At 45.8% G+C, this 25,356-nt stretch overlaps 2 protein-coding genes across 3 annotated transcripts; both read right to left on the bottom strand.

Moving 5' to 3' along the window:
* Positions 1-4,240: 4,240 nt before the first annotated feature.
* On the bottom strand, positions 4,241-12,648 carry tdp2b (tyrosyl-DNA phosphodiesterase 2b). 2 transcript variants are annotated; one of them, XM_014143247.2, is made up of 7 exons: positions 12,398-12,648; positions 11,685-11,830; positions 11,080-11,295; positions 8,540-8,631; positions 5,781-5,899; positions 5,496-5,666; positions 4,241-5,212 (listed from the first exon to the last, which is right to left on the bottom strand). In XM_014143247.2, the coding sequence occupies exons 1-7, from the start codon at positions 12,530-12,532 to the stop codon at positions 4,925-4,927; spliced, it is 1,167 nt and encodes a 388-aa protein (XP_013998722.2). In that variant the 5' UTR covers positions 12,533-12,648; the 3' UTR covers positions 4,241-4,924. The 2 variants fall into 2 exon arrangements, with proteins under 2 accessions (XP_013998722.2, XP_013998723.2); XM_014143248.2 differs by lacking the exon at positions 12,398-12,648 and adding an exon at positions 11,941-12,263.
* Positions 12,649-14,969: 2,321 nt separating this feature from the next.
* On the bottom strand, positions 14,970-25,022 carry LOC106570760 (uncharacterized protein C6orf62 homolog). The gene is made up of 5 exons (XM_014143250.2): positions 23,337-25,022; positions 22,900-23,076; positions 18,646-18,771; positions 18,175-18,309; positions 14,970-16,444 (listed from the first exon to the last, which is right to left on the bottom strand). The coding sequence occupies exons 1-5, from the start codon at positions 23,463-23,465 to the stop codon at positions 16,319-16,321; spliced, it is 693 nt and encodes a 230-aa protein (XP_013998725.1). The 5' UTR covers positions 23,466-25,022; the 3' UTR covers positions 14,970-16,318.
* Between the last annotated feature and the right edge of the window lie 334 nt (positions 25,023-25,356).

Below are 25,356 nucleotides of genomic sequence, written 5' to 3'. Positions count from 1 at the left end.
TCTACCGTCACCCTCCCAGAACCTGGAGGAACACGACCATCTACCGTCTGGAGGAACACGGCCATCTACCGTCACCCTCCCAGAACCTGGAGGAACACGACCATCTACCGTCTGGAGGAACACGGCCATCTACCGTCTGGAGGAACACGACCATCTACCGTCACCCTCCCAGCACCTGGAGGAACACGGCCATCTACCGTCACCCTCCCAGAACCTGGAGGAACACGGCCATCTACCGTCTGGAGGAACACGGCCATCTACCGTCTGGAGGAACACGACCATCTACCGTCTGGAGGAACACGGCCATCTACCGTCTGGAGGAACACGACCATCTACCGTCACCCTCCCAGAGCCTGGAGGAACACGGCCATCTACCGTCACCCTCCCAGAACCTGGAGGAACACGGCCATCTACCGTCGCCCTCCCAGCGCCTGGAGGAACACGGCCATCTACCGTCTGGAGGAACACGACCATCTACCGTCTGGAGGAACACGGCCATCTACCGTCACCCTCCCAGAACCTGGAGGAACACGGCCATCTACCGTCACCCTCCCAGCGCCTGGAGGAACACGACCATCTACCGTCGCCCTCCCAGCGCCTGGAGGAACACGGCCATCTACCGTCACCCTCCCAGAACCTGGAGGAACACGACCATCTACCGTCTGGAGGAACACGACCATCTACCGTCACCCTCCCAGAACCTGGAGGAACACGACCATCTACCGTCTGGAGGAACACGGCCATCTACCGTCACCCTCCCAGAACCTGGAGGAACACGACCATCTACCGTCTGGAGGAACACGGCCATCTACCGTCTGGAGGAACACGACCATCTACCGTCACCCTCCCAGCACCTGGAGGAACACGGCCATCTACCGTCACCCTCCCAGCGCCTGGAGGAACACGGCCATCTACCGTCTGGAGGAACACGACCATCTACCGTCTGGAGGAACACGGCCATCTACCGCCTGGAGGAACACGGCCATCTACCGTCACCCTCCCAGAACCTGGAGGAACACGGCCATCTACCGTCTGGAGGAACACGGCCATCTACCGTCACCCTCCCAGCGCCTGGAGGAACACGACCATCCACCGTCTGGAGGAACACGACCATCTACCGTCACCCTCCCAGCGCCTGGAGGAACACGGCCATCTACCGTCTGGAGGAACACGGCCATCTACCGTCTGGAGGAACACGGCCATCTACCGTCGCCCTCCCAGAGCCTGGAGGAACACGGCCATCTACCGTCACCCTCCCAGAACCTGGAGGAACACGACCATCTACCGTCACCCTCCCAGAACCTGGAGGAACACGACCATCTACCGTCACCCTCCCAGCGCCTGGAGGAACACGGCCATCTACCGTCACCCTCCCAGAACCTGGAGGAACACGACCATCTACCGTCACCCTCCCAGAACCTGGAGGAACACGACCATCTACCGTCTGGAGGAACACGGCCATCTACCGTCACCCTCCCAGAACCTGGAGGAACACGGCCATCTACCGTCACCCTCCCAGAGCCTGGAGGAACACGGCCATCTACCGTCTGGAGGAACACGACCATCTACCGTCACCCTCCCAGAACCTGGAGGAACACGGCCATCTACCGCCTGGAGGAACACGGCCATCTACCGTCTGGAGGAACACGGCCATCTACCGTCACCCTCCCAGAACCTGGAGGAACACGGCCATCTACCGCCTGGAGGAACACGGCCATCTACCGTCACCCTCCCAGAACCTGGAGGAACACGGCCATCTACCGTCACCCTCCCAGAACCTGGAGGAACACGACCATCTACCGTCTGGAGGAACACGACCATCTACCGTCACCCTCCCAGAACCTGGAGGAACACGGCCATCTACCGCCTGGAGGAACACGGCCATCTACCGTCTGGAGGAACACGACCATCTACCGTCTGGAGGAACACGACCATCTACCGTCTGGAGGAACACGACCATCTACCGTCTGGAGGAACACGGCCATCTACCGCCTGGAGGAACACGGCCATCTACCGTCTGGAGGAACACGGCCATCTACCGTCGCCCTCCCAGAGCCTGGAGGAACACGGCCATCTACCGTCACCCTCCCAGAACCTGGAGGAACACGGCCATCTACCGTCACCCTCCCAGAACCTGGAGGAACACGACCATCTACCGTCACCCTCCCAGCGCCTGGAGGAACACGGCCATCTACCGTCACCCTCCCAGAACCTGGAGGAACACGACCATCTACCGTCACCCTCCCAGAACCTGGAGGAACACGGCCATCTACCGTCTGGAGGAACACGGCCATCTACCGTCACCCTCCCAGCGCCTGGAGGAACACGGCCATCTACCGTCACCCTCCCAGCGCCTGGAGGAACACGGCCATCTACCGTCTGGAGGAACACGACCATCTACCGTCACCCTCCCAGAACCTGGAGGAACACGGCCATCTACCGCCTGGAGGAACACGGCCATCTACCGTCTGGAGGAACACGGCCATCTACCGTCACCCTCCCAGAGCCTGGAGGAACACGGCCATCTACCGTCTGGAGGAACACGGCCATCTACCGTCACCCTCCCAGAGCCTGGAGGAACACGGCCATCTACCGTCACCCTCCCAGAACCTGGAGGAACACGACCATCTACCGTCTGGAGGAACACGACCATCTACCGTCACCCTCCCAGAACCTGGAGGAACACGGCCATCTACCGCCTGGAGGAACACGGCCATCTACCGTCTGGAGGAACACGACCATCTACCGTCTGGAGGAACACGACCATCTACCGTCTGGAGGAACACGACCATCTACCGTCTGGAGGAACACGGCCATCTACCGCCTGGAGGAACACGGCCATCTACCGCCTGGAGGAACACGGCCATCTACCGTCACCCTCCCAGCGCCTGGAGGAACACGGCCATCTACCGTCTGGAGGAACACGACCATCTACCGTCACCCTCCCAGAGCCTGGAGGAACACGGCCATCTACCGTCTGGAGGAACACGCCATCTACCGTCTGGAGGAACACGGCCATCTACCGTCGACACGACCATCTACCGTCTGGAGGAACACGACCATCTACCGTCTGGAGGAACACGACCATCTACCGTCTGGAGGAACACGGCCATCTACCACGATGACCAGAGAAGATCCAAAGTGCGTGTGCCAAATGGCACCTTATTCCCTAGATAAATCTACCCTATAGTCCATGTTCAAAGTTAGTGCACAATATAGGGAATATGGTGCTTTTTAGGATGCATCCTCTGAGTGAAGGAACATCCAGGAAACAGCTGCCAGTAGACACTTGCCAAACATCTGAACTATACAACTACAAATAGAATAGCTGTGTCCATTCTAGTAATTATATATCTATGGTCTGAGCACTGGCAGAACATTGGAAAAGTTAAATATATATAATTGTAGAGGTCAGCGGGAGCAAGTCTTGACATGACAGGACACATGATATTAAAGACGCCATAAAAAGTGACCTCGTGTTCCATTTCCCACCAAAATCCAACAACTTTTCCCCACAGCCACTGAAGAGGACTGGGGACAACATTCCCACAGGCCCCAATCAACAGCCTGATCAACTCTTATGTGAAGGAGATGTGTCGCGCTGCATGAGGCAAATGGTGGTCACAACAGATACTGACTGGTTTTCTGATCCACAACCCTACCTTTAAAAATATATTTTTTAAAGGGTATCTGTATTCTGTCATGTGAAAGCAATAGATTAATTAGGCCCTAATTTTTCAATTGACTAATGTCCTTGAACAGTAACTCAGTAAAATCTTTGCATATGATAAATTGACCAGTTTGCTTTTTTCCCCAGTGACATCAAATCAAATTGTCACATGTTTAACAGATGTTATTGCGGTGTAGCGAAATGCTTGTGGGTCATTTTGTTTTGAATCTAGCAATTCATCTCATTCTGTTTCCACGCTTGAAATCTGATCTGTGAAACCGACCAGGGCAGAGAACATGCTGCGTAGGCTGTTGATCGTTGGCAAGGACACCAACTTGAAGAAAAAGCTTTTAGCAGAGCATCGTGACTTGTCGTTTTTCCTTCCTTAAAAAGTTGGCCAATCAAATGCTGACAGAGGGCAGTGAGATGGGAACAGATGCCTCCTAAACTAACTATTGTCATGGAAATTGATTAGCATTTTGACTTGATAATTTGTGCAACATCATTCCCTAGGTGTTTAACCGATATGTCATAGAAGCCTCTCTAATTAAGAAAAACAAGCCTTTTGAATATATTCTTGAAGGTGTTTTATACCATAAATGTATTTATTTCAATTTTATTCAAGTGTTTTCAATGTACAGGACTAAAAACAGACTTGAGGGAAATCATCATCACATGTAAGACTTCTGCTATTAAAACCAAACAAATATTCAAATCACATATTGAAATTAAAAATGAAAGCATTTAAACACAGCTTGCTGTCCAAAATGAAACCCCTATTCCCTATATAGTGCACTCCTTTTCACCAGTTTTATGGTCTCTGGTCTAAAGTAGTGCACTAAATAGGGAGCCATTTAGGACATAAAACTGCCAACATTTTCATTCTGAGGGTATATTTGCAAGGACCAGAGATCCGTGAGGTGACCACGGCAAGATTGTATCCTCTTCAGAAACCTTTCCTGTCCTCGGCTCAAGGCACTAGCATTACAATAAAGGTGAGCCAACCGTCTCTGAGCCTACCGTTAGTAGCCATAGAGACTGTGCTTGCTACCTATCCAATATTAGAGCAACTATAACCTTTTAAAACTGTCCTTTAGGAAAGTTTAACTCGTCAGACTCTAGCCCCTTCCAAGTCCTGCTGGGACCACTACACGCAAACATGTTTCATTCTCAGTTAGGCTGCATCCCTATATTGATTCGTGATCAAAAAAAGCAGTGCACTACAGGGAACAATTTGGGACACAATCTTAAGTCTCAGGAGCCAGGGATAAAACTGCAGTAGATTCCCCAGTGATCACTGGTGTAGCGACCACAGTCCAGCTTCTCTAAACCCACCAGAGCCATATGGTCTGGGGTCATCCGTGACCCGGGGCCTTCCTTGGCCGGTCGGAGGTAGACGCGGTCAAAACGACACCTGCTGACATACGGTACACTCTTGTTGCTGTTGGCCTTGGTGTCCCAGGTGTATCTGCAGTGCTCCTGCTTCCCCAGCTGCTCCCACACGTCACACACCCCACTGGGTAGACCTCCAACCTTGGTCACCTGAGACATTTTTACATTTTAGCAGACGCTCTTATCCAGAGCGACTTACAGTAGTGAATGCGTACATTTCATACATTTTTTTCTCTGTACTGGTCCCCCCCCGTGGGAATCGAACCCACAACCCTGGCGTTGCAAACACTGAGCCACACGGGACAGAAATGAAAATGTTATCAAGGGTTTACAGATTCCTATGTGAGATATGAGAGGCCAGAGAGAAATCACGGTTTTAGGATAATATATGAGAGAGAGAGCGAGCGAGAGAGAGAGAGAGAGAGAGCCTAACCTCTGTGTCCCTCAGGTTGGTGTCCCCTCCAAATAGGACAGTTACGTTACTGGGCGCCTCCCTCATTCTCTTCAGCATCTCCCTCAGCTGTTTCATCCTCTCCTCCGCCTGTCCCTTACAGCTCTCAAAGTGGGACGTCATCAAACACATCGCCTGGTCCCTGAACTTCACCTGAGACCGAATGGGGAAAAACGCACACACACACCGACAGACCTATGATAAGCTGTGTATTAACAAGATAATTACCTGTTTGGAGTTCTGGTTTAAAAATCAGTGCCGACCTACTTGAGCAACGAGCAGATTCCTCATCATCTGAGTGGTTGGGTAACTGATGATGTCACTACTCAGGAGTTTGACTCTGGACTTCTTCAGCATCAAACCAGTGAAGTACCCCTCCTCGCCCCCTTAACGTCCAGGAAGTCAAACGTGTTTGTCATGGCAAAAATGTTTTTTATATATATACACATCTCACAGAGATTATATAAAACATTAGTAACACTTTCCTAGTATTGAGTTGCACCCCCCCCCCCCCCCTTTTACTCTCAGAACAGCCTCAGTTAGTCAGGACATGGACTCTACAAGGTGTCTAAAGCGTTTCCACAGGGATGCTGGCCCCATGTTGACTCTAATGCTTCCCACAGTCCTGTCAAGTTGGATGGATGTCCTTTAGGTGGTGGTCCATTCTTGATACACACAGGGAAACTGTTGAGCGTGGAAAAACCCAGCAGCGCTGCAGTTCTTGACACACAAATCCGGTGAACTGGGCACCTACTACCGTAACCCCAGTTCAAAGGCACTTGAATCTTTTGTCTTGCCCGTTCACCCTCTGAATGACACACAATCCGTGTCTCAAGGCTTAACAATCCTTCGTTAAAACCTGTCTCCTCCTCTTCATCTACACTGATTGAAGTGGATTTAACAGCTGACATCAATAAGGGATCATAGCTTTCACCTGGATTCACCTGGTCAGTCTATGTCATGGAAAGAGCAGTTGTTCATAATGTTTTGTATACTCTGTATGTATATATGATATTTAGCAGATACTTATTCAAAGCAACGTCCATTCCTCAGCGGGAATCGAACCCATTACCTTGGCATAAAAAGACAGAAGACACTGGTTCTGTTCCCATAACCCAACTGGCCCGGCAAGCAGCCTAGTGGTTAGAGCGTTGGGCCAACAACCGAAAGGTTGCTGGATCGAATCCCCGAGCTGACATGGTAAAAATCTGTCTTTCTGCCCCTGAACAAGGCAGTTTTAACCCACTGTTCCCCGGGCCCTGAACAAGGCAGTTAACCCACTGTTCCCCGGGCGCCGAAGACGTGGATGTCGATTAAGGCAGCCCCCCCCCACACCTCTCTGATTCAGAGGGGTGGGGTTAAATACAGGAAGACACATTTCAGCTGAAGACATTCAGTTGTACAACTGACTAGGTACCCCCCCGCTTTGTTGACTAGGTATCCCCCCGCTTTGTTGACTAGGTACCCCCCCGCTTTGTTGACTAGGTACCCCCCCGCTTTGTTGACTAGGTACCCCCCGCTTTGTTGACTAGGTATCCCCCGCTTTGTTGACTAGGTACCCCCCGCTTTGTTGACTAGGTACCCCCCGCTTTGTTGACTAGGTACCCCCCGCTTTGTTGACTAGGTACCCCCCGCTTTGTTGACTAGGTACCCCCGCTTTGTTGACTAGGTACCCCCCGGCTTTGTTGACTAGGTACCCCCCGCTTTGTTGACTAGGTACCCCCCGCTTTGTTGACTAGGTATCCCCCGTGCTTTGTTGACTAGGTACCCCCCGCTTTGTTGACTAGGTACCCCCCGCTTTGTTGACTAGGTATCCCCCCGCTTTGTTGACTAGGTATCCCCCGTGCTTTGTTGACTAGGTATCCCCCGCTTTGTTGACTAGGTACCCCCCGCTTTGTTGACTAGGTACCCCCCCGCTTTGTTGACTAGGTACCCCGTGCTTTGTTGACTAGGTACCCCCCGCTTTGTTGACTAGGTACCCCCCGCTTTGTTGACTAGGTACCCCGCGCTTTGTTGACTAGGTATCCCCCCGCTTTGTTGACTAGGTACCCCCCCGCTTTGTTGACTAGGTATCCCCCGTGCTTTGTTGACTAGGTATCCCCCGCTTTGTTGACTAGGTATCCCCCGCTTTGTTGACTAGGTATCCCCCGCTTTGTTGACTAGGTATCCCCCGCTTTGTTGACTAGGTATCCCCCCGCTTTGTTGACTAGGTACCCCCCGCTTTGTTGACTAGGTATCCCCCGCTTTGTTGACTAGGTATCCCCCCGCTTTGTTGACTAGGTATCCCCCGCTTTGTTGACTAGGTATCCCCCCGCTTTGTTGACTAGGTATCCCCCCGCTTTGTTGACTAGGTATCCCCCGTGCTTTGTTGACTAGGTATCCCCCCGTGCTTTGTTGACTAGGTATCCCCCCGCTTTGTTGACTAGGTATCCCCCGCTTTGTTGACTAGGTATCCCCCGCTTTGTTGACTAGGTATCCCCCGTGCTTTGTTGACTAGGTATCCCCCCGCTTTGTTGACTAGGTATCCCCCCGCTTTGTTGACTAGGTATCCCCCCGCTTTGTTGACTAGGTATCCCCCCGTGCTTTGTTGACTAGGTATCCCCCGCTTTGTTGACTAGGTATCCCCCGCTTTGTTGACTAGGTATCCCCCGCTTTGTTGACTAGGTACCCCCCGCTTTGTTGACTAGGTACCCCGTGCTTTGTTGACTAGGTATCCCCCGCTTTGTTGACTAGGTATCCCCCGCTTTGTTGACTAGGTATCCCCGTGCTTTGTTGACTAGGTATCCCCCCGCTTTGTTGACTAGGTATCCCCCGCTTTGTTGACTAGGTATCCCCCGTGCTTTGTTGACTAGGTATCCCCCCGCTTTGTTGACTAGGTATCCCCCCGCTTTGTTGACTAGGTATCCCCCGCTTTGTTGACTAGGTATCCCCCGCTTTGTTGACTAGGTATCCCCCCTGCTTTCCGTAACTAATTACTCATGCATTACTGTGGAAATGGGAACGTAGGTATCATCTTCACACCGTACCCTCAACGATGGTGTAGCTGACGGCTCGCTTCTTGAGGTACTGAACATACGGTTCAATGAGTTCCTGCAGAAACACCACGTCAGGGGTATAGCTTAACGGAGAGGAGAGAACAACGTTAACATACTTTAAACAGACCAAATCATGGTACTATTCACCATTAGTATCTGTTTGAAATACAAAAAAAAAAAATACATTTTGGATCTGCCTGAAATGTAGGCTAACCCAGAGACATGTCCTTGAGTTTAGAGGAAGGATGTTAGGCGTGTATTCTAAATGCACCCAAAGCCCCGGGCCACCTGCTGTTCCCAAAGCCCCGGGCCAGCTGCTGTTCCCAAAGCCCCGGGCCACCTGCTGTTCCCAAAGCCCCGGGCCACCTGCTGTTCCCAAAGCCCCGGGCCACCTGCTGTTCCCAAAGCCCCGGGCCACCTGCTGTTCCCAAAGCCCCGGGCCACCTGCTGTTCCCAAAGCCCCGGGCCACCTGCTGTTCCCAAAGCCCCGGGCCACCTGCTGTTCCCAAAGCCCCGGGCCACCTGCTGTTCCCAAAGCCCCGGGCCACCTGCTGTTCCCAAAGCCCCGGGCCAGCTGCTGTTCCCAAAGCCCCGGGCCAGCTGCTGTTCCCAAAGCCCCGGGCCAGCTGCTGTTCCCAAAGCCCCGGGCCAGCTGCTGTTCCCAAAGCCCCGGGCCACCTGCTGTTCCCAAAGCCCCGGGCCACCTGCTGTTCCCAAAGCCCCGGGCCACCTGCTGTTCCCAAAGCCAGCTGTTCCCAAACTAGGGGTCCCTGATAGGAAAATAGGGTGGTGGGAGAATTTCCAAAATCCACAAGAAAAAAAATATTATGTCATCTTTGTATCTCAAAAGCATTGTAATGTGGTTAACCTTAAAAATCTAAATTAAAATTATTTCAAATTTAACCAGAGTGCCTTTAGATCATGAGAAAAGGCCACTATTGAATCATTCCCATGGTGAATGACTAGCTACACTATTGAATCATTCCCATGGTGAATGACTAGCTACACTATTGAATCATTCCCATGGTGAATGACTAGCTACACTATTGAATCATTCCCATGGTGAATGACTAGCTACACTATTGAATCATTCCCATGGTGAATGACTAGCTACACTATTGAATCATTCCCATGGTGAATGACTAGCTACACTATTGAATCATTCCCATGGTGAATGACTAGCTACACTATTGAATCATTCCCATGGTGAATGACTAGCTACACTATTGAATCATTCCCATGGTGAATGACTAGCTACACTATTGAATCATTCCCATGGTGAATGACTAGCTACACTATTGAATCATTCCCATGGTGAATGACTAGCTACACTATTGAATCATTCCCATGGTGAATGACTAGCTACACTATTGAATCATTCCCATGGTGAATGACTAGCTACACTATTGAATCATTCCCATGGTGAATGACTAGCTACACTATGAAACCACACACTATTGCAGAGACTTCGATATTACCGGCCACAATTGATATGGTGAAAACAATGAGTTGGGAGGCAGAGGGACAGAAACTCACATCAATACCTTTGTCAGATAACGCTGTTAAACTAATAATTTACGCTATTGTTAGCAGTCAAGGGGACACTGACTGAACGACTCGCAATCACGGGTCACTACGGAGGAATTTTGGTTCCTGACGTCTCCCTCTGAGCATTAACGCCGTGTTCAAAAACAACAGGGAACTCTGGGAGAAAAAAAAAAAAGAAACAATTTTAACAGAATTCCAACTCAGGAAGTCAGGCCTCTTTTCTCGAGCTCAGACTTCCTGTCCTGAAGATGAATATCGATCCTGGTTGGATGTGACAGCGGAGATGAGGTGTACACCGTCGACCACAAACCCCCCTCGAACTTTGACAAGCTCCGACGTCATATGCATCAAGCCACACCCATCTCATTAGTGGCGGTAAGATCAGAGAACTAATTTACAATTGTCTGTCATAGTGTCACATTAAAAGTATGTGATAGTGAGTTGAGAATACAATCATAAATGTTGTTAGAATGTTTTGTAATTGACTGTCATAGTCCCACATTAAAAAAACTAAACATTGGCTGTTAATTACATCCTTTTTTCCCCCCACATGGTTCTGATCGCAACAATTTTTTGAAAGCAAAATGGGGTCGTGAGCCAAAAACAGTTTTGTAACCGCTGCCCTAGGCCCTTGTCAAAAGTAGTGCACTATATAGGGAATAGGATGCCATAGGGCTTTGGTCTAAAGTAGTGCACTGTATAGGGAATAGGGTGCCATAGGGCTCTGGTCTAAAGTAGTGCACTATATAGGGAATAGGATTCCATAGGGCTCTGGTCTAAAGTAGTGCACTATATAGGGAATAGGGTGCCATAGGGCTCTGGACTAAAGTAGTGCACTATATAGGGAATAGGGTGCCATTTGGGATGTAGATGAAGTAACCCAGAGAAAAGTCCTTGGGTTAAGAGTGAGGGATGTTAAGGAAAGTATTTGACATAGTTCCATAATGGTTGACAATAAGGACAGTTACCGAACAGCGACTCACAGGGCCAGATAGGAACAGAGGCCTCTAGCTCGCTCTCCCAGGTTCACGGTGTCCAGCCCATCTACATTCCAAGAGATCAACGACAGTTTGCCGTCCTCCTGCTCCTCAGAGACCGAGGTTTTAATTTTAGCTTTGGGTTCCACTGACTTGGAGGAGTTGGTTGACTTGGCACTACTGCTGCTGGAACAGGCAGGCTCTTCTGTGGTCAGGTCAATGCTGCAGGATTTACAAGGACAGATTAGGGCAGTGTTTCCTCAATCCTGGTCCTGAGGGCTCAAAGGGGTGCATATTTTGGGTTTGGCACTAGCACTAACAAACTTGATTCAACTTATCATCAAGCCTTTGATTATTTGAATCAAAAAGTGTTGAGGGCAATTGCTAAGTCAGTAAGTAAAATGTGCACCCCTTTGGGTCCCCAGAACCAGGACTGGGGAAACACTGTATTACAGAAAATATCTAGACCAGCATTGTAAATAATTTGTTCTTAACTGACTTGCCTAGTTAAATAAAGAGGCTCATAGTTAATTTTACACTTACCAAAAAGGACTAAATGAACATTGATATTGTAGACAGGACAATGCATGAATACACATCACAATACATACCAGTCCATTTTCCCCTGTGGTTTGACTTTTTGTGGTTTGTCCAACTTCTGTCTTTTAACTTTAGGTGGGCTGATGTCCTTCTTTGGTGAATCTTCTACTGCAAAAACTGCTTCCATGTCAGCCTCGAAAAACGAGTTCAAAGCTCTCTGAAAGATAACACAACACGCATGCAGTATAGAGAAGTGGGTTAATGATGTTTTCAGACCTAAAAACCAAAGTGATATTAAATGTCCAACGCGTTGGGATGAGTAGCTACCGGAAGTGTTGTCCAATCCAATGCAATGTGCTGCTGTAGCATTAGTTAGCCTAACATGCTGCTGTAGCATTAGTTAGCCTAGCATGCTGTGTGCTGCTGTAGCATTAGTTAGCCTAGCATGCTGTGTGTTGCTGTAGCATTAGTTAGCCTAGCATGCTGATGAAAAACCAGCTGTATTTAAATTCTCGATTTGTCAGTAGGTATAATTAGGATTACACAGTACATTTTCCCGAGACATATCTCACAGCGACTCCGTGCTGTAGCCTCCATCCGACTACAGATGGAAAAACTTTTATTTTAGTCTAGAATTACAAACCGTTTTGAGGCAATACAATTTCTGACAAAACTTTTGATATTGGATTGGACACTTCTGTCATTGCAGACTGAGGAAAAAGGCTGTGTAGTCCTACAAGGGTTAGTAATAAATGGGGACTGATGGAAGCTGATTTAGCTGTACCTCCATTTCCCAGTCGTTTTCAGCAAGGTAGCATTGAGCCACGGCGCTATCGGATCCTGTTATGGACACAAACTCATCACACAGACCAGTCCTCGTTTCTTCTAAAGTCGACACGGACTTGGAAATATTACTCATGGTTTATCTATTTTTATAGCGACGAGTAATCTTGTTAGTAGCGAAGCAAAAAGCGTATTTTTTTTTTTAAACTTCTTATTCCGAGGTTTAATGTCGATTGACATCCAATGAATGTTGCATTACCGCCACCTACCAAACTGGAGTAGAACTTCTTATACTTCGCTTGAATTTAATATATATATTTTTTTAATAAAACAAATACCTTACCAACTAACCCTACACTCACTAAAAACCCACTACCCTACTCCACTATTTAAATCTATTTACTCCTACCTCAGGCCAACAGCCTGAAAGGATGAGACACACCCTGTAACTCTTCTGACGTCCAGTCTCAAATACCTCTCTGCAGCTCAGGGGCGGTTCTGGGGGGCAGTGCCCCTGTGACAACAATTTTGGACCCCCTTGTGGCCCCCCTAAATGTGGAGTATGAAATAATTTTGACATAACTAATTTTTGCTAACGTTCTTTTTTTTTTTTTTTTACATCCGTTATTAGACAGTGGCAACGCGGAACACTAATGATTATAAACATGGTATTTTGCCTGCTAATGCAGTGAAGAAAACGATATGGCAACAATAACGTCTAATGTAACTGGCCCCTCTAACAGTACAACTGGCCCCAGCTTGGCCCCTCTAACAGTACAACTGGCCCCAGCTTGGCCCCTCTAACAGTACAACTGGCCCCAGCTTGGCCCCCCTCTAACAGTACAACTGGCCCCAGCTTGGCCGCCCCCCCAGTTGAAATGGTCTAGAACCGCCACTGCTGCAGCTGCCATCACATCCTCAATTTTATGTGACTTTACGTTCCATCCCTGCAGTACAGTTGATAACCATTCCTATAAATGCTAGAAATCCCAATCTTACTGAAACATATATGACTTGTTGGTTTATCCCTCTGTTCTGGTACAGATCTACTACTACACCACTCCTCTCAGGATCCCCTCCCTCTGTACTGGTACAGATCTACTACTACACCACTCCTCAGGATCCCTCCTCTCTGTTCTGGTCCAGATCTACTACTACACCACTCCTCTCTGTTCTGGTCCAGATCTACTACTACACCACTCCTCTCAGGATCCCTCCCCTCTGTACTGGTACAGATCTACTACTACACCACTCCTCTCTGTTCTGGTCCAGATCTACTACTACACCACTCCTCTCAGGATCCCTCCACCCTGACCCATCTTCCTCTACTTGCTCTGCAAGAGCCGCTGCTTTTGTGGAGCGATGCGTAACGATGCTTCGTGGGAGGCAGTTGTTGATGTGTGCAGAGGGTCCCTGGTTCGAGCCCAGGTAGGGGGGGCGAGGAGAGGGACGGAAGCTATACTGTGTTACACTAGGGTGAATCTTAATTGTATGTCCTTGATTCCTGACATCCCTCGTCTCCTTCTCAAAGCTCACTGCAGCAGAATAGCTGAGGTTTCTCCCATACATTTTTGGAGAAGTGGACAAGGAAAGGTACACAAGGAATCAATGACATAGAATTGAGATGTAACACTAGTCTTACAAACTGACAGATATCCGTGTCTGCCATGCTTTTTTCACTGTTGATCAAAGGGATAATGAATGACTGGTTGTCTGGTCCCCAAGTCAAGACATGAACACCACCACTCTGGAGGTTTATAAATTATTACAGTAGCTGGCCCAATACATGAGAGAATAGCCTGGTCTCAGATCTGTTTGTGCAGTGTGGTATGACAAGTGGCATGATGGCACAAAACAGACTCTTACCCAGGCTTGATAATAACCTGTAGAATGAATGGAAACCATTTATACAGAACTTTGTGTGTCTTTCGGGCTCTTTGGTGTTGTAGCCTTTGGGGCTGAGCCTTTGAGCTCTAAAACTGGTTGCTCCATACTGTAATAGTAATAACCCTGTCATCTAAAAACAATGAATGGAAAAGTTCACTTGGTTGCATCTGAAAATGACAGTCTAGGGCTCTGGTCAAAAGATAGTACTCAATATAGAGGACAGGTTGCTATTTGGGCCACTGAATGGAACAACCGTTTACCGACAGGTACACGAACGCTGCCGAGGTGGGTGAAGATGTGCTGATCACAGCCAAGGTGTCGAAAGCAAGGACGGACGCTGGCATTCACTCCTGTAGACCTCACTGGCAAAGCCTCTGGGGGAAAACTCATCGTACAAAAAGGGACACACAAAGCACCGTGGTAGCTACTTTCCCCTAAATGCTGATCTTGGGTCAGTTTTGCATTTCCCCACTAATGGTTAGGATTGGAGGAGGGGAAGCTGAACCTAGTTCATGTTACTAGAGGAAACTTTACCCAAGAGCCACTGTCAGCAAATCAGGAAATTGTCACACTGTTAGTTAGCAAGTCTGTGGAGGGGGTGAAGAAAGATGATTATTTTGTGTACCTAATAGTGCTGTAAATATACATCTACACACTGTGTATACACAATAAAACACACCAGGAAATACTTTTAAGTTGGCATTGTATTGGGATATGTTCAGCAGTGTTGTTTTCTAGATTAATTTCAAAATAAAAGAATAAACTCGGGGGGGACGCCGGGGGTCGACCCCGCCTTCGGGAGGACGCATTGAATCAAAAGAAAAACCTAAATTAAAATTACCAACTGTGCCTTATTTCCCCCAGCAGAACAAGCTTGCAAAATAAAAATAAAAACACACCCATTTTATAAGCACCGCATCAATTAGTACTTTTAGGATAGCTTTGTTGGTCAAATTTAGGAACATAAATCTGGCGATCACATTCATTTCAACTCAACAAGCTTTCCATTGTTAGGTACATTATCTTTTTAACATTAGTTCCAACATTCACCCTTGCCAACCCACTTGGGGAACAAACAACAAAACAAAAAAAAAAAAACATGAGATTTCAGTAGCATGAATGGCTTGCATGGTAACAAGCTTCAGCATCTAACCAACATCGACACTGTGTGTCTGTCCGCACCATGCGATTCACAACACCGGTCTCAAAACTCCCTCCCAACAGTTATCATCTATACTCCAGCTCTTACCAAAATTATCTACCCGCCATATTTCACAGGAATGCAAATGACAGCCCCCCAAAAAATATATATATATAATAAAAAATAAAAAAAACACAGCTTCAAACAAAGGAGGCTTAAAAGGAAAACAAAGAAGCAAATACCAAATGATTTTTGAAAAACTGTTCACCATTTATCTTTAAAGGGAGACGTTTTAACAAAACCTCACCTGTCATCATAGATTGTAGCTAATCGTTCTAGAATGGGCATCTTTCCCCCGTCTTTTAAAACACATCTTTTGAAATGACAGAAGCTTTTACAAATCTTATGACATGAGTTACAATGTGTCCAGCAGAGACTGAACGTCATGAAAGCCTGTGTGGCTTTGTTCCTGCTTGGTAGCAACATAAACAGTTCCTTCAGTGACTGGACTGGTCTGTGTCGTTGACAGTGCAGCTCCAGGGGAATAACCAACCACTCAAAATCAATGTTTGTGCAGGTTCAAAATAAACAAAATGGAGGGATAAAAAAAAGAGGGAAAACCAAGCCAAAACTGGTAGGAAGAGGAAGCTTGGTAAGGAAAAACAAATATGCTTCAGGAGGACGGAAATTAATGAATGAACAAGTGTTTGACAACAAAACGGGATATCCAAGCACCAGTTCAATTCAGAAGAAGAAACTGTGGTGGGTGGGCGGAGAGAGAGAGAGAGAGAGAGAGAGAGAGAGAGAGAGAGAGAGAGAGAGATCAACTTGTTTCAGTGGCTTGTGGGTTAAATCTTCCTTGTGTTGTGGAGGCCATGGAGGGCCGGCTGGGCCCTAGTCAGGCATGTACGGGAGGAGATGGTCTTCGATGTCACCAACGCCCCAGCACGTTAGCTGGTCCTGGGGCAGGTAGAGGCAAAGGCTGCACAACTTAAAAACTGTAGCCTTGGTTTTAGGAGTCTGACAGGGAAGAGAAGGGATGACAAGAGAAAACATGGTTGACAACATGGAAGAGACAGTTAAGACCATAGAAATAAAATCTATTAACAATTAGTAATTTCACTAATATATTATATTTCTGTGGGTAAGACATCATCGCCCCATGACAGAAAGAATGATTCTCTACCACCTGTGTGTTAGAGCTCTTAGCTTTACCAAAGCCATTGTGTGACTAGTGCAGTGGTGACAGGTTAGCATTGAGGGGAGTCTGCCACAAAGAGAAGGAATGTTAGGCACAAGCGACATGCCGGCAGCGACGTCGACTGGAGCTACCACGCGCCTGGGGGGGCTACCACGCGCCCGGGGGGGGCTACCACGCGCCCGGGGAGAGATTGTTGTTCTGGCACCACAACTGCCAGGTCACGGACCTCCTCCCTGTCAGCTGACAAACTATCGCAGGTGATCAGGCCTACCATCGTTATGTCGTCAGCAAACTTGATGGTATTGTAACCGTGCGTGGCCACGCAAATTGTGGGTGAACAGAGTACAGGAGGGGACTAAGGGGCCCCCCAGTTAAGGGTCAGGGTGGCGGATGTGTTGTTACCTACCCTTACCCCCTGGGGGCTGGGGGCGAACCGTCAGGAAGTCCAAGATCCAGTTACAGAGGGAGGTGTTTAGTCCCAGGGTCCTTAGCTTATTGATGAGCTTTGAGGGGGACTATGGTGTTGAACGCTGAGCTGTAGTCAATGAACAGCATTCTCACATATGTATTACTCTTTTGTAGGTAGGAGAAGGCAGTGTGGAGTGCAATTGAGATTGCATCATCTACGCGTCTCTTGGGGACGGTATGCAAACTGGGAGCGGATCTAGGGTGTCTGGGATGGTGGACTAATGTGTGCCATGACCAGCCTCTCAAAGCACTTCCTGATTACGGAAGTGAGTGCTACAGACAGGGAGTTAGTCATTGGTATGAAGCGTTAGAAGTTCTTGACGGACAGGAATGATAGTGGTGATCTTAAAACACGTTCAGATCGTTCACGTTATATCCCAAAAAGTTGGATTTCGCAATCTAATACATCCCATAATTATCACCGAGGTCTTGACAGAGCAGTGCCGCTTTCTAGCATTGACTTCACGTCGTGGTGGTCCGTAAAGTTGTTCCCCCCCCCACCCCCACCCGAGGTCGCAAAAAGACAAATTAACACACTGAATGAAATGTAAAAAGGTTTTGAAAATAAAAAAATGTTTGGTATACGTTCAGTGCATCGTTGACATTTCAGCTTTTTGGGAGAAATCTCCTTCCTTCTTCCACAGCTGACTCAATGCCATTTTCCAGATTTCTGACCACTTTTTCCACTGGCCTCCATTGATTTCGTCACCCATCCGACAAGGTTAAAAAAAAAAACCTCTTAACAACTTTTGATATATTTTTTTTAATTTGACCTTTATTTAACTAGGCAAGTCAGTTAACTGCCTTGTTCAGGGGGCAGAATGACAGATTTTTACCTTGTCAGCTCGGGGATTTGAACTCGCAACCTTTCGGTCACTAGTCCAACGCTCTAACCACTAGGCTACGCTGCCGATAGAGACGTGAGGTTTAGACCATTGGTTTTCTTATATCAGTATCTACACAATTAACATTTTGCCCATTGGTCAAAATATACCTTTTTTTTTTTTTTTTAATTGGATACCCTTTTGACCAGATGGCCCTATGGGTAGTAAGCTCAGCTGTGCTGTGTGAATGGACTGACCTGTAAGTGCTGTCGGTCCATAAAGAGGAAGACTGACTGAGTCGGGTTGTTCATAACCATTCCAGCCTTGTCCCTCCTGCCGACAGCGTGCAACAACTGCTTCTCGTAGTCTCCGTGATGAAACTCAAACTTGGCCTGTGCATAAACAAAACAGAAATACATATTGGATACGACACTTCATAAAAATGTCCTTTGTGACGTAAAACAGCTCAAGTTCAATAAGCCCTACGAAGTTCACCATGACTGGTCCTCAACATAACAGTATAGACTACTATTTGAATATATTACTTTTGATTTCAGGGGCATATTCACTAGGAACACACCAGAAAAAAAGTTAATAAACCAAAAACAGGGAAAGACTACCTGAATTTATCCAATAAACTCTCTCTCATACATTTTTACCCTACAGTGTGATGTAGTGAATAGGACCCAGGTGTGTAGCCATTTGGTGAAGGAAGCTAAATGTTTTACCTGAACAGGCCTGAAGGGTTCGTTCTCAGCCCCCTTCCATCTGGAGAACAAGAGACAGACTATCTTCTCGATGTCGTTACGCGGCCACAGGATGAAGTCCATCTCCTGGGTGCATCCTATGACATCCTGCAACAACAACAGAGGAACGATACAGTCAATAAAGAGCACAATATGTCTGTGAGCATCAATAAACAGCACATTATGTCTGTGAGCATCAATAAACAGCACATTATGTCTGTGAGCATCAATAAACAGCACATTATGTCTGTGAGCATCAATAAACAGCACATTATGTCTGTGAGCATCAATAAACAGCACATTATGTCTGTGAGCATCAATAAACAGCACATTATGTCTGTGAGCATCAATAAACAGCACATTATGTCTGTGAGCATCAATAAACAGCACATTATGTCTGTGAGCATCAATAAACAGCACATTATGTCTGTGAGCATCAATAAACAGCACATTATGTCTGTGAGCATCAATAAACAGCACATTATGTCTGTGAGCATCAATAAACAGCACATTATGTCTGTGAGCATCAATAAACAGCACATTATGTCTGTGAGCATCAATAAACAGCACATTATGTCTGTGAGCATCAATAAACAGCACAGTATGTCTGTGAGCATCAATAAACAACACAGTATGTCTGTGAGCATCAATAAACAGCACATTATGTCTGTGAGCATCAATAAACAGCACATTATGTCTGTGAGCATCAATAAACAGCACATTATGTCTGTGAGCATCAATAAACAGCACATTATGTCTGTGAGCATCAATAAACAGCACATTATGTCTGTGAGCATCAATAAACAGCACATTATGTCTGTGAGCATCAATAAACAGCACATTATGTCTGTGAGCATCAATAAACAGCACATTATGTCTGTGAGCATCAATAAACAGCACATTATGTCTGTGAGCATCAATAAACAGCACATTATGTCTGTGAGCATCAATAAACAGCACATTATGTCTGTGAGCATCAATAAACAGCACATTATGTCTGTGAGCATCAATAAACAGCACATTATGTCTGTGAGCATCAATAAACAGCACATTATGTCTGTGAGCATCAATAAACAACACAGTATGTCTGTGAGCATCAATAAACAGCACATTATGTCTGTGAGCATCAATAAACAGCACATTATGTCTGTGAGCATCAATAAACAGCACATTATGTCTGTGAGCATCAATAAACAGCACATTATGTCTGTGAGCATCAATAAACAGCACATTATGTCTGTGAGCATCAATAAACAGCACATTATGTCTGTGAGCATCAATAAACAGCACATTATGTCTGTGAGCATCAATAAACAGCACATTATGTCTGTGAGCATCAATAAACAGCACATTATGTCTGTGAGCATCAATAAACAGCACATTATGTCTGTGAGCATCAATAAACAGCACAGTATGTCTGTGAGCATCAATAAACAGCACAGTATGTCTGTGAGCATCAATAAACAGCACATTATGTCTGTGAGCATCAATAAACAGCACATTATGTCTGTGAGCATCAATAAACAGCACATTATGTCTGTGAGCATCAATAAACAACACATTATGTCTGTGAGCATCAATAAACAGCACATTATGTCTGTGAGCATCAATAAACAGCACATTATGTCTGTGAGCATCAATAAAGAGCACAATATGTCTGTGAGCATCAATAAACAGCACATTATGTCTGTGAGCATCAATAAACAGCACAATATGTCTGTGAGCATCAATAAACAGCACATTATGTCTGTGAGCATCAATAAACAGCACATTATGTCTGTGAGCATCAATAAACAGCACATTATGTCTGTGAGCATCAATAAACAGCACATTATGTCTGTGAGCATCAATAAACAGCACATTATGTCTGTGAGCATCAATAAACAGCACATTATGTCTGTGAGCATCAATAAACAGCACAGTATGTCTGTGAGCATCAATAAACAACACAGTATGTCTGTGAGCATCAATAAACAGCACAGTATGTCTGTGAGCATCAATAAACAGCACATTATGTCTGTGAGCATCAATAAACAGCACATTATGTCTGTGAGCATCAATAAACAACACATTATGTCTGTGAGCATCAATAAACAGCAGATTATGTCTGTGAGCATCAATAAACAACACAGTATGTCTGTGAGCATCAATAAACAGCACATTATGTCTGTGAGCATCAATAAACAGCACATTATGTCTGTGAGCATCAATAAACAGCACATTATGTCTGTGAGCATCAATAAACAGCACATTATGTCTGTGATCATCAATAAACAGCACATTATGTCTGTGAGCATCAATAAACAGCACATTATGTCTGTGAGCATCAATAAACAGCACATTATGTCTGTGAGCATCAATAAACAGCACATTATGTCTGTGAGCATCAATAAACAGCACATTATGTCTGTGAGCATCAATAAACAGCACATTATGTCTGTGAGCATCAATAAACAGCACATTATGTCTGTGAGCATCAATAAACAGCACATTATGTCTGTGAGCATCAATAAACAGCACATTATGTCTGTGAGCATCAATAAACAACACATTATGTCTGTGAGCATCAATAAACAGCACATTATGTCTGTGAGCATCAATAAACAGCACATTATGTCTGTGAGCATCAATAAACAGCACATTATGTCTGTGAGCATCAATAAACAACACATTATGTCTGTGAGCATCAATAAACAGCACATTATGTCTGTGAGCATCAATAAACAACACATTATGTCTGTGAGCATCAATAAACAGCACATTATGTCTGTGAGCATCAATAAACAGCACATTATGTCTGTGAGCATCAATAAACAGCACATTATGTCTGTGAGCATCAATAAACAACACATTATGTCTGTGAGCATCAATAAACAGCACATTATGTCTGTGAGCATCAATAAACAACACATTATGTCTGTGAGCATCAATAAACAGCACATTATGTCTGTGAGCATCAATAAACAACACATTATGTCTGTGAGCATCAATAAACAGCACATTATGTCTGTGAGCATCAATAAACAACACATTATGTCTGTGAGCATCAATAAACAGCACATTATGTCTGTGAGCATCAATAAACAGCACATTATGTCTGTGAGCATCAATAAACAGCACATTATGTCTGTGAGCATCAATAAACAACACATTATGTCTGTGAGCATCAATAAACAGCACATTATGTCTGTGAGCATCAATAAACAACACATTATGTCTGTGAGCATCAATAAACAGCACATTATGTCTGTGAGCATCAATAAACAGCACATTATGTCTGTGAGCATCAATAAACAGCACATTATGTCTGTGAGCATCAATAAACAACACATTATGTCTGTGACCATCAATAAACAGCAGGTCACTGTCAGTGTTTACCCAAGGACAATGGACAATGTGGCTGAAACGCTCCAGTGAGAGTCATGCTAGTAGAAATGAGGAACCTTCATTGTTAACATTTCCTTGACAACAATAAGGAGGAATCTCTCTCTGTGTGTGTGTCTCTGTGTGTGTGTCTCAGTGTGTGTGTGTCTCTGTGTGTGTGTGTCTCTGTGTGTGTGTGTCTCTGTGTGTGTGTGTCTCTGTGTGTGTGTGTGTCTGTGTGTGTGTGTGTCTGTGTGTGTGTGTGTCTGTGTGTGTGTGTGTCTGTGTGTGTCTGTGTCTGTGTGTGTGTCTGCGTGTGTGTGTGTGTCTGTGTGTGTGTGTCTGTGTGTGTGTGTCTGTGTGTGTGTGTCTGTGTGTGTCTGTGTGTGTGTGTCTGTGTGTGTGTGTCTGTGTGTGTGTGTCTGTGTGTGTCTGTCTGTCTGTGTGTGTCTGTCTGTGTGTGTGTCTGTCTGTGTGTGTGTCTGTCTGTGTGTGTGTCTGTCTGTGTGTGTCTGTGTGTGTGTGTCTGTGTGTGTGTGTGTCTGTGTGTGTGTGTCTGTGTGTGTGTGTCTGTGTGTGTGTGTGTGTCTGTGTGTGTGTGTGTGTGTCTGTGTGTGTGTGTGTGTGTCTGTGTGTGTGTGTGTGTGTGTCTGTGTGTGTGTGTCTGTGTGTGTGTGTCTGTGTGTGTGTGTCTGTGTGTGTGTGTGTCTGTGTGTGTGTGTCTGTGTGTGTGTCTGTGTGTGTGTGTCTGTGTGTGTGTGTCTGTGTGTGTGTGTCTGTGTGTGTGTGTCTGTGTGTGTGTGTCTGTGTGTGTGTGTGTGTGTCTCTGGTTTTTAGGTTTCCCCAATGGAAGGAATGCAGTTTTTAACTTACCCTGCGCATGGATTGGTAACGTGGTGCGTGCAACTGCACAACATCTTTCTGCATAAGTTCCATGGAACTCTGGAGGGAATAGCTGGAATCCTGTACACCTTTCAGGATATTCTCTTCATAGTTGTTGGTCATCACCGGTAGCACTTCAGCTACCTCGAACAGAGCTGACTTCTTCTTCTGCCATAGAAAGGAGCAGAAAGAGAGGAAATGGAAGAGACATTAATAACAGCGCTGACTTCTTCTTCTGCCATAGGAAGGAGCAGAAAGAGAGAAAATGGAAGAGACATTAATAACAGTGCTGACTTCTTCTTCCATAGGGTGGAACAGAGAGAGGAAATGGATGAGAATAACAGTGCAGACTTGTCCCAAATGGCACCCTATATATAGTGCACTACTTTTGGCCAGGGCCCTATAGGGTACTTCTCTATAATACTCACCTTGTCTTTGAAAACAAAGGCTATGTAGATCTTGAAGTCAAACTGGTCAGCCAATGATTCCCTTTTCTTCTGAATCTGAGCACGGAGTCGATTCCTAGTTTGGTTTCTTCTCGAGATTGGGTCCCCCATTATTAGATTTTGATGCTAGTGTCTTCTCTTTTACAGAATATTTTGCCTATACTTTCGAGTTGTCTATTTACTTTTCAGATGTAGCTACTACCCCCCTTTACAGAATCTAGAAATCAAATAATTCTAAACCATCTCTTTAGAAATACCTACTAACTGAAGGAGGAATTTATTAAATATCAAACTATGTCATTTGTATTTATTTAAATGGATTATACGAAAGTGTGTGTGTGTGTGTGGGGGAGGGTTTCTTAATCAATAGTTCGCTACATTTGTTTGATTAATTACTGAAGAAGCCATGTGATTAAAAACATGACATTCGAATACAGGCCAAATTAAACTTGAATTCAACACATTAGTGATAACATGAACAAATCGTATTTAGGTGCACCTTTTTCCTTTTACGTTACTGACAACAACTACTTAAACAGAAAGGATAGCTATTTCCCCCCTAAAAAAAACCCATACCGACACTAGTGAAATACAAGGCTACGACTCAAAACTAACAAGACAATATCCTCTCGTCTTCTCAAAGTCAACGCTTCGTCCATGACTGCCGCGGTTTGTGTTCATTTATCCGAAGAGTTACACCGACAAGACTGGGGGTTTTACAGACAACCATCGTGGGGGAAAAAGTAAACGTTGGATAGCAGATGTTGGCACCAGGTTGAGGTTACAACATTGACGTTTACCAAGCAGTTTGACATGTCGGGTTTTACGACCATTGAACTGTCCCACGGCCTTGTTTACTTCCATTGTCGATACTCATAGTGACGGACGGGGAGTAATTTTTAGTTCCTTTTTTTTAGCTGATTAGCTAACATGAGCTAGCTAAGCAGTATACACTTCAAAACACTAACTAGTTAGTGGATTAACTAGCTAGCTACATCATATGTGTTTTGTTACTTGGTGTAATTGAGGCCTATATTTCGTGCGGTTAGCTAGTTAGCTGACGGTTATCTTCCATTTTACATTTCCAACGACTTTTACTGTCCGGTTTGCTATTTATTAATGTCGGTACGGTTGGCTTGGTTTAACTGTTCGTGTCCTGTCATTTTTTTTTTTTAATTAAATGACAATTTCCTTCAATATCATCATGATGTTTAGGATTCCCGTCGAGACAACAAACGTAGTCAAACAAATCTCTTTTCACACGCTGAATTTGAGGTGTTAGCTATTTTATCTGCGTTTGGGATTTTTGTTGTTTTCTTTTCTCCGTACTTTTTCTTCAGTCGTCACAACCACCAAACTAACCTTTACATGCCATGTCAAGATAAATTGACAAACCAACTTAAATCCTCCGTTCTTTCAGAGGACACACGATCAAGGTTGTCTCCTGGTGGACCCATTATTGAACGATGTTTTGTTGTAAAAACGGCTTTTTTTTTTTTTGTTCAGTTTCTTGGAAGTCTTCGGCCTGGTGTGCTAGCTAGTAAAACCGACGTCGAATAACCTACACAAAATGGCCGACCGGAGTCAGACAGCCACACAAAGATAGATATTAACCAGAGAGGAAGAGATGCCCAACTCGGCGGATTTTAAAATGGCTGAACAGAGTCAGACAGCCACACAAAGATAGATATTAACCAGAGATGCCCAACTCAGCGGATTTTAAATGGCTGAACAGAGTCAGACAGCCACACAAAGATAGATATTAACCAGAGATGCCCAACTCAGCGGATTTTAAATGGCTGACCAGAGTCTGCCAGCCACACAAAGATAGATATTAACCAGAGATGCCCAACTCGGCGGATTTTAAAATGGCTGAACAGAGTCAGACAGCCACACAAAGATAGATATTAACCAGAGATGCCCAACTCAGCGGATTTTAAATGGCTGAACAGAGTCAGACAGCCACACAAAGATAGATATTAACCAGAGATGCCCAACTCAG

This window comes from Salmo salar, chromosome ssa14 (assembly GCF_905237065.1).
Source record: "Salmo salar chromosome ssa14, Ssal_v3.1, whole genome shotgun sequence".
Lineage (NCBI taxonomy): Eukaryota > Metazoa > Chordata > Actinopteri > Salmoniformes > Salmonidae > Salmo > Salmo salar.
Note: the sequence above shows the minus strand (reverse complement) of the source record. Positions and strands in the feature narration are given on the sequence as shown.